General features: G+C 39.7%; 1 protein-coding gene across 1 annotated transcript; it reads left to right on the top strand.

Moving 5' to 3' along the window:
• Window positions 1-463: 463 nt before the first annotated feature.
• irf6 (interferon regulatory factor 6) lies at window positions 464-6,427 on the top strand. Its single transcript, XM_069153716.1, has 8 exons — window positions 464-698; window positions 923-1,108; window positions 1,697-1,892; window positions 1,973-2,071; window positions 2,151-2,441; window positions 3,051-3,443; window positions 3,578-3,696; window positions 5,465-6,427. Exons 2-8 carry the CDS (start codon window positions 935-937, stop codon window positions 5,693-5,695), a joined length of 1,503 nt encoding a protein of 500 aa, XP_069009817.1. The 5' UTR covers window positions 464-698; window positions 923-934; the 3' UTR covers window positions 5,696-6,427.
• The last annotated feature ends 3,902 nt before the right edge of the window (window positions 6,428-10,329 follow it).

Raw genomic sequence — 10,329 nt, 5'->3', positions numbered from 1 at the left:
CGTGGAAAATCACGCTCTGCTGAGTGACTTCACTCAGAAATATGATCTGGTGTTTTCCTCCAGCTGGTGGCATCAAATAATGTGAAATCACAAGGATGTTTATTGCCATTATGAAAAGATTCAACGAAATTAAGTTGTCGACTCATCAGTTTTCAGCATAAGGAACAGAATCTGACAGTGGAAGGGCGGAGAAATATGAATAATAATAAAAAGGATGCCATAAAAACAGCAGGGGACGTTTTCTTAATGGATGATTCACTGATTCTCTGGAAGAAGTTAAATGAAGCTACTTTGAAAAAATATTTGTATTTATCCTGAAATTCTCCTTTATGTTGGCTCTCAGTAAACTGCTCAGCTGTCTTGTCCGCGTACTTCAGGACAAACTGTCTCCCAGCTGCTCAGAAAAGGTGTGTCCCCTCTGTGACGTCACGCCCGTACCTGAGTTTCGGTGAGTGGGAAAAAAAGGGGGAAGGACCAGACACCGAGTGGAAAAAACAAAATCTGTCCGGAGCTCGTTGTCCGACATAGAGCCTCCTGTCCGGTGCTCACTTCGACTAACTGACCGTCGGTGGCTGTTGTTGTTGTTGTTGTTGTTGTTTTAAGAGGAACGAGTTTTTGTACCTGCGCTGGAAACACGCGCGTTTATTCCATCAGGTCCACAAACAGAGCTGCTGCTCCCACTTCCGGGTTCACCACAGGTATGTTTGTCGGTGTGTTGTTTCGTGTTTGGTCGGTTTGTTTGTGTGAATTTCACATCAGTTCCGGTCGTTTCTACATTCAAAGACGTAGTGGGACATATTGCAGTAATAAAAGATCTGCAGGAAGATGATGAAGAGGAGAAGGCCTCCTGGAACTCGTGCAGGACGTCGGAGACCTGCAGCTCAACTTCTTCAATTCCTCCTCACGTCTGCTCTCCGCTCAGGTGCCGCTCAGGATGTCCGTCACCCCTCGACGGGTCCGCCTGAAGCCCTGGCTGGTCGCCCAGGTGGACAGCGGCCGGTACCCGGGTCTGATGTGGCTCGACCGGGACGCCATGCGCTTCAGGATCCCGTGGAAACACGCCACCCGACACACACCTCAGCACGAGGACGAGGACACCATATTCAAGGTAAAAGACACCGACTGCTTTAATCCATATCTCTTTCATCCCAGGTTTTTAATGAGGTCCAAATTGTATATAAATAGAATTCAATTAATAATAATGATCACAGATAAATTAGTTATGATGATGTTGTTTGCTTGAGGCAATATAAAAATTGCTGTGACATGCATGATGTGCTTGCTTCATAATTTCATAACAATTACATTTTATTGATGCATCTTTTATTTGTAATTTATCAGGTGTAATTGAAAACCCAGATTTTGGTTTGTATTTTTTCAACACCTTTAATTCAACAAAGTTTTTGGGGAGAAAATATAACTAAAGTTTAAGTGTCGGTGATTATGGCAGAATTTCTTTGTTTCCTCTGAACTTTAATGCAGGTGTTTTAGTTTGTCATCTTTCTGAACACTTAAAAATAAAATTGGATGCAAAAAATATTTTGATGCAAAGAAAAATGTCAGAAAAAGGACATATTTGTGTAAAATGACTAAACTGCGTGTGCCTCCTGGCAGATGAAGGCTTTAAATAAATGAGTGCCAGCATATGAAAGTGACATTGATACGTGCTCCTCCATGCTCCTCCATGCTCCTCCAGGCGTGGGCCGTGGAGACCGGGAAGTTCCAGGAGGGAGTCGACGAGCCGGATCCCGCCAAGTGGAAAGCGCAACTCCGATGTGCGCTGAACAAAAGCCGGGAGTTCAATCTGGTGTACGACGGCACCAAAGAGGTCCCCATGAACCCCCTGAAGATCTACGACGTGTGCGACATCCCGCAGCCCCTCAGTAACCAAGGTGACGGAGAGCGTCTTCCTCCTCTGCTCGTCCTCAGAAATCGTCCTTCATTCTGTAACGAGCTGTTCGTCTCCTCTCAGGCTCCTCAGACGCAGGTTCCTGGACGCCACACGAGGATGATGGTGGTGACGAAGATGTTCCAGATACACCCGAGTCTCTCCCTCCGTACCCGTCTAACGGTGAACATCTTCTCCTCGCACATTACAAACAGACCGGACAGTTCGGTCGGTGTTAACAGTGAATTACGTCCTCCTTCAGGCACCAGCCCGTCTCCTATGATCTTGTGGTCTCCGATGGGGTCCGAGTCCTCCATGCAGCCTCCCAGCTGCCCCCCCTCCAACGAAGTCTGGCCCAAAGAAGAGTCTGCTGATATCTGGCCCAAAGAGGAGCCGGCTGACGTGGAGATGCACCCGACGCCGCTGGCCGACATGCCGCTGGCCGACATGCCGCCGGCTCCTCTGCCTGCTCTGCCCGGCGCCGCCATGCAGCCTCCTTCGCTGCCCGACGCCTTCTTCGCCTCTCCAGAAACGTGGATCAGTTCCCTCCCAAGTGAGTGACGCTGCTTATAGAGCATATCTATATGTTTATAGAGCTTGATTTCTCTTCTACCTTCAGACAGATGTGAGGATGCAGAACGTTCAGTTCACTCAAACAACCGAAATATAACATGAAAACCACAAAAGTTACAGCTTCCTCTGAACAGTAATCCACGGAGCTTTTAATAATCCAACGACCTCGTTTTGAATCGTTTTGTTTGGTGAGGAGACAGAAAATTACTCAGCAACTCTTCAGATGTTTTATTAACTGTTTGAGTTATATTTTTTTAAAGAAAAAAACCTACAACGAATTGTTAGTTTCAGCTCCTTTTAATGTGAGAATCTGCTGATTTTCTTCAATATTTTTGTTTTCTGAATAGTTGAAAAAAATCAAATCGTTTGAAGACGACAGTTTTGGTTCTAAATAAATCGTGAAAGACATTTTTTATTTCTATGTTCTTTCAATTTATAATCCAAGCCATTTTTCAATTAATTAATATTCATTTCACAATGAAATCATAAGATGCAGTTTGTAAGTTGGTGTGTTTTGAGTGGACTGTCCCTTTAAACTGACCCAGTTCTTTGTGATTCTGACTCGTGTCTCCCTCCGTCTGTGACCCAGTGACGGACCTGGAGGTCCAGTTCCTGTACCGGGGGAAAGAGATGTGTCCCATGGCGACCGTCAGCAACCCTCAGGGCTGCCGGCTCTTCTACGGAGACCTGGGTCCGATGGTGAACCAGGAGGAGCTGTTCGGCCCGACCAACCTGGAGCAGCTCCGCTTCCCGACCACCGAGCACATCACCAACGACAAGCAGCGCGTCTTCACCGGCCGGCTGCTGGACGTGATGGACCGAGGTCTGATCCTGGAGGTCAGCGGCCACGACATCTACGCGGTGCGTCTCTGCCAGTGTAAGGTGTACTGGTCCGGCCCGTGTGCTCCGAACCCAGAGGCTCCGAACCTCATCGAGCGGCAGAGGAAGGTCAAGCTCTTCTGTCTGGAGTCTTTCCTCAGCAGTAAGTCTCCTTCACAGCAAATCTTTACATCTCAGTAAAAATACTCTTTCAGACGTGTTGTTGTCTTTCTTTTTTCGAGAAAATATTTTTGCTTCAGGAAACTTTTTTTGAGCCGTTTCTTTGTCGATTCTCAGGTGTGATCGCTCACCAGCGCGGCCTGACACCGATCCCTCCTCAGTTTGAAATCAGCTTGTGTTTTGGAGAGGAGTGGCCCGATGGAAAACCGAAGGAGAGGAAGCTCATCATGGTCCAGGTGAGACGTGTTTCATGTCCTTCTAGTGGTCGCCAGGGGACAACGGAGGCCTTTAAATGAGGAGAGGACCGCCGACTCGATATAGAAGGGCACGTGGAGGCTGTAGCTCAGACGGTAGAGTGGGTTGCACACTAATCGGAAGGTTGGTGGTTCAATCTCCAGCTCCTCCTGTCCACATGCCTCGGTGTCCTTGAGCAAGACATTGAACCCTAAGTTGCTCCCGATGGTGAACCATCGGTGTGTTGTAAGTCACTTTGGATAAAAGCGTCAGCTAAATGAAATGTAATGTAAAAGAGTTCGTAGCTTCAGGTCTCTAAAATGGTTCTGATCCAGAAGTGCCTTCAGCTGCAATACCAGCGAGTGCCACTAGAGGTCGGCTCCAAAAAGCCTCCGGCTCCATAGACTCCCATTCTCTCATCAAATCCAAAGTGAATAAAATGTGTCCATCAGTTATCTCGGTGTTGTTAGCTAAAGTCACTCCTTCTTATTAGTTTTCTGGAGGTCCATCTGAAAATAATCCCTCATTCATTAGAAAAGAAGATTCAAAACATTTTCATTTATGTCAGGCACTAATCACATATTTTTTTAAATTGCTGAGTCATACAGTGTCCCACAAACATGGTTCACATATCACCAGATTATAGACAATCTCCTCTACACAACTATAAAAAGAAATCTCTACTGACAATATTGTATGGCGAGATGCATGTAAAAACATAACAATTTCATAAGACAAAATTATTTATTTCCTTGATATACATGCTAATATAACGTATTATCAAATTAAATGATGAAATATTTAAATAGCCCAGACTGTCCTGCAAAAACAAGATTGAGCATTAATGGTTCGACACTATAATGACCAAGATATGAGCTTAAAAATGAAGCCAGTGAAATTACCCTGAAAATAGCCTAAAGCAAGGGTGTCAAACTCATTTTAGTTAAGGGGCCACATACTGCCCACTTTGATCTCAAGTGGGCCAGACCAGTAAAATCATAGCATAATAACGACAATATTGCCAATAATTCTCTCTGTTTAAGTCATTGGTGAAGGTTTTTGGATGATAAACCCTATTTCAAGGTCTTTCTACAATAATCTAGAAACATAAAGACCAAAAACTCCGACATCAGCCCACTGTTTATCTGCCTGGGCTCTCCTCTACAGATTCCCTCGCAGCGAGCTGCTGCCTCCGGAGCAGACGTCGCATTTACGCTGTTTTTGAAGCAATTACTGGATCGATTAAAAAAAAAAAATTACAAAACGTTTGTACTCATAAACCTCCATATTCTCAGAGAAATGCAATTTATGTCTTTCTGTAATTTTCACACTTAGCAAAGTATTCGCTGGACCCCCTGTGGGCCATATGTTTGACACCCCTGGCCTAAAGGAAGTAAAACTGTATCAGTGTTGCAAATATTTTGATCATTGATAACTGAAATTTTTTTAAATATTGTAATTATAAAATAAAAGTTTTTAGAGTCCAGAGGGAAGTCTGGACTCTAAAAACACAGACAATTCAATTCCTCACACTGAAGAAGCTGCAAACTGAAAATTATGAGGTTTTTTTTCTTTTTAATAAAGTATGAAATCTATTCATCAAGTTTCTGTCAAATGCTCAATCAACTTATTGACGTTATCCTGTTACTTGAAGGCCATAAAAGGTAAAAGAGTGTATTCCTTTTTCATATTGAAGACCATCTCATCACAGAGAGTCTGAGTTGGTGCCGTCAGCTTTATATTTCAGTGTCCTGCTGTGTCACCCTGCAGATCATCCCCGTCGTGGCTCGGATGATCAGCGAGATGTTCTCTGGAGACAACACGCGGTCGTTCGACAGCGGCAGCGTCCGCCTGCAGATCTCCATCCCGGACATCAAGGACAACATCGTGACCCACCTGAAGCAGCTGTACTGCCTTCTGCAGACCCACCAGGGCCCGGACGGCTGGGCGCTGCCGCCCGCCTCGGGCCTCAACATCACCCAGGCTCTGCAGACTCAGTGACTCTGAATGAATTCATATCTGTGCACTTCACTCTGCGTCTCAGAGCCACCAGCAGTACTTGTGTGTAATCTTGTTGAGAATCATCTGTGGTTCAAACGTTTGTCTGTATATAAGCGTCAGCATCACTGCGTGTGTGCAGGAACATCCGACAGCTGTGGCGGCTGAACGGGACAAAGTCCTGCAGGCTGCAGACATTTAACCTAGTTAATGAGTTACAGACATTACCCTGTCTCTTATTTATCCTAAACAGGTCAGTGATTCATAGCAAACCTTCATGTAGTTTATGAAACAGGAAGAATCCTTTTTATCTTTTCACCTTAAATATGTAGAAGAAACTCAGATTTGTACATTTTGGAAAAAATTTAGGAAAATGTTAATATAAGCATGAAGGGATCTCATACATGTACTTGCAGTCCTTTTTAGACTTTAACTTTTTAAAGGAGTTATGGACAAAAAGTCTTCAGATTTATGAGTTTTTTGGTCTTTGTTCCTTCACTTTGTCTAAAGACGTTTAATTTTTTCCATTTCTACTTAATAATAATTCTTTCTTTAGTTTTAAGCCATTTGTTGGATCCATTCAACTGAACTACATTCAGCCAAATGGGCCTCTGTTGAAATAGAAGCTGCTGCACTTTGGCTGCTGAATTATCTTTTATGGCTGAATGTAAGTGTATAGTTGAATGTAAATGTATCACTTGTAATTGCATGTTTATTTTATCAATAAAAATGCTGAAATAACTTAGTTTTTGTACTTTAATGTTTGTACAGTAAAAGTTGTGTGTGTCCTCCTGCAGCTTTCGATGTTGACTGCTGTTTTTATTGGTGCTGCAGACAACAGATAAAAAGCTCCGCCCCTTCTGAGCAGCAGCAGGACTGGTGTGCAAGTCCACTGATGTCGACATCATCACAGGTCCTGAACTTCCACAGGGAGGTCGTCCAGTCTGATTATTGAACAGACAAAATGATCTATCTACTCGCAGAGTAAATAAAAACATATTTTCTATTTTCTCCTCCATTAAAGGCCCCGAGTCAAAACATCACTCTTAGTTGAAGAGTATATTTACTGCAGTTAGGATATAATGATGCATCAATTCTTTAAATAAAATAAACATAGTTTACATTAAACAACATAAAGCACCACAAAATGAAGCTTTATTATCATTAACATTTTCTTTACAAGAATTAAATTACTCATCAGTCATTAAAGTGAGCAAAAAAGTTGTTCTGGCCACAGAAGAGATTTAATCTGTTTTTCGTACCCGATTGATAAGTCCAATGTGATGATTTATAAATCATATAAACCCTTTTTTAATATAAAATACAAACGTAAAACTACAAAGAATTAGTGGATTTCATCGTCTACGGTTCATAATATCATTAAAAGATTCAGAGAATCTGGAGAAATCTCTGAACACAAGGGACAAGGCTGGAAACCAATATTGGATGGTGGTGATCTTCGGGCCCTCAGGCAGCACTGCATTAAAAACACACTATTCTGGAGTGGAAATCACTGCATGGGCTCAGGAACACTTCTGGAAACCATCGTCTGTGAACACAGTTAATCACAAGTCTGGATTTTGTTTCATTTTCACAAGTCATGACAACCCTGTGAGATCCTTTGTGCCACATGTTGTTTATGACATCACTGAGGAATTCTTTCTGGTTAATGATTGGCTGTTTGATACTCACTCAGAGGAAATCAAAACAAATAAAATACTGAGTCTTACTTCCACATTTTTAATGGTAGGTTGGAAGTGAAAGAGGAAATAGATTCACAGATGTTAAGTTCTACAACATTGATTAGATTTCCTATTTCTGTTTATCTTCACTAACCAATATTTTATAGTATTGGCCCCAAACATATGCAGGTTTATGTGACATCAAGAAAAGAAAATCACATGAACGCATTAAAAAAAACAGGATTTTAAATAGATGAGAAAGAAAATAAGAAACTTAGTACATCGTACCTTAATAGTCACAAATAGAAAAATGAGAAACAAAACGCTGATAGGACACAAATACTCCTTTAAAGTCCGTGACGAGGTGATTTCCTCCGTATCTTGTAACCTTTGCTCGAAGGGACGCCTCACTAACGACCTCACCTCCTCAGCGGTTCACTCCTGCACAGATCCTCCTGCTACCTGCGGCGGACTTTGTCCTCCTCCTCGATGAGGAAGTCTTGGGTGTATCCCGCCGAGGTGACCGATTAAAATATGAAAAATAATTCATACTGAAGCTTAAAACAAAGAATACGATAAGAAGTGACAGCAACATTAAAGGTAGGAGTTTGACACAAACAGTGAACCGGATGTTTTAATGGTTTTGTGTCAGTTATTTGGATGTTTTAATGGTTTTGTGTCAGTTATTTGGATGTTTTAATAGTTTTGTGTCAGTTATTTGGATGTTTTAATGGTTTTGTGTCAGTTATTTGGATGTTTTAATGGTTTTGTGTCAGTTATGTGGATGTTTTAATAGTTTTGTGTCAGTTATTTGGATGTTTTAATGGTTTTGTGTCAGTTATTTGGATGTTTTAATGGTTTTGTGTCAGTTATTTGGATGTTTTAATAGTCTTGTGTCAGTTATTTGGATGTTTTAATAGTTTCGTGTCAGTTATGTGGATGTTTTAATAGTCTTGTGTCAGTTATGTGGATGTTTTAATAGTTTTGTGTCAGTTATTTGGATGTTTTAATGGTTTTGTGTCAGTTATTTGGATGTTTTAATAGTCTTGTGTCAGTTATTTGGATGTTTTAATAGTTTCGTGTCAGTTATGTGGATGTTTTAATAGTTTTGTGTCAGTTATTTGGATGTTTTAATGGTTTTGTGTCAGTTATTTGGATGTTTTAATAGTCTTGTGTCAGTTATTTGGATGTTTTAATAGTCTTGTGTCAGTTATTTGGATGTTTTAATAGTCTTGTGTCAGTTATGTGGATGTTTTAATAGTTTTGTGTCAGTTATTTGGATGTTTTAATAGTTTTGTGTCAGTTATTTGGATGTTTTAATGGTTTTGTGTCAGTTATGTGGATGTTTTAATGGTTTTGTGTCAGTTATTTGGATGTTTTAATAGTCTTGTGTCAGTTATGTGGATGTTTTAATAGTTTTGTGTCAGTTATTTGGATGTTTTAATGGTTTTGTGTCAGTTATTTGGATGTTTTAATAGTTTTGTGTCAGTTATTTGGATGTTTTAATGGTTTTGTGTCAGTTATGTGGATGTTTTAATAGTCTTGTGTCAGTTATTTGGATGTTTTAATAGTCTTGTGTCAGTTATTTGGATGTTTTAATAGTCTTGTGTCAGTTATTTGGATGTTTTAATAGTTTCGTGTCAGTTATTTGGATGTTTTAATAGTCTTGTGTCAGTTATTTGGATGTTTTAATGGTTTTTTGTCAGTTATTTGGATGTTTTAATAGTCTTGTGTCAGTTATTTGGATGTTTTAATAGTTTCGTGTCAGTTATTTGGATGTTTTAATAGTCTTGTGTCAGTTATTTGGATGTTTTAATGGTTTTGTGTCAGTTATTTGGATGTTTTAATGGTTTTGTGTCAGTTATTTGGATGTTTTAATGGTTTTGTGTCAGTTATGTGGATGTTTTAATAGTTTTGTGTCAGTTATTTGGATGTTTTAATAGTCTTGTGTCAGTTATTTGGATGTTTTAATAGTTTCGTGTCAGTTATTTGGATGTTTTAATAGTCTTGTGTCAGTTATTTGGATGTTTTAATAGTCTTGTGTCAGTTATTTGGATGTTTTAATAGTCTTGTGTCAGTTATTTGGATGTTTTAATAGTTTTGTGTCAGTTATTTGGATGTTTTAATAGTCTTGTGTCAGTTATTTGGATGTTTTAATAGTTTCGTGTCAGTTATGTGGATGTTTTAATAGTTTCGTGTCAGTTATGTGGATGTTTTAATAGTTTCGTGTCAGTTATTTGGATGTTTTAATGGTTTTGTGTCAGTTATTTGGATGTTTTAATAGTTTTGTGTCAGTTATTTGGATGTTTTAATAGTCTTGTGTCAGTTATTTGGATGTTTTAATAGTCTTGTGTCAGTTATTTGGATGTTTTAATAGTTTCGTGTCAGTTATGTGGATGTTTTAATAGTTTCGTGTCAGTTATGTGGATGTTTTAATAGTTTCGTGTCAGTTATGTGGATGTTTTAATAGTTTTGTGTCAGTTATTTGGATGTTTTAATAGTTTTGTGTCAGTTATTTGGATGTTTTAATAGTCTTGTGTCAGTTATTTGGATGTTTTAATAATTTCGTGTCAGTTATTTGGATGTTTTAATAGTCTTGTGTCAGTTATTTGGATGTTTTAATAGTCTTGTGTCAGTTATGTGGATGTTTTAATAGTTTCGTGTCAGTTATGTGGATGTTTTAATAGTTTCGTGTCAGTTATGTGGATGTTTTAATAGTTTCGTGTCAGTTATTTGGATGTTTTAATAGTCTTGTGTCAGTTATGTGGATGTTTTAATAGTTTCGTGTCAGTTATTTGGATGTTTTAATAGTCTTGTGTCAGTTATTTGGATGTTTTAATGGTTTTTTGTCAGTTATTTGGATGTTTTAATAGTTTTGTGTCAGTTATTTGGATGTTTTAATGGTTTTGTGTCAGTTATTTGGATGTTTTAATGGTTTTGTGTCAGTTATGTGGA

This window comes from Embiotoca jacksoni, unplaced genomic scaffold (genome assembly GCF_022577435.1).
Source record: "Embiotoca jacksoni isolate LCO1_2020_lvr unplaced genomic scaffold, fEmbJac1.0.p SCAF_1, whole genome shotgun sequence".
Taxonomy (NCBI): Eukaryota; Metazoa; Chordata; class Actinopteri; family Embiotocidae; genus Embiotoca; species Embiotoca jacksoni.
Note: the sequence above shows the minus strand (reverse complement) of the source record. Positions and strands in the feature narration are given on the sequence as shown.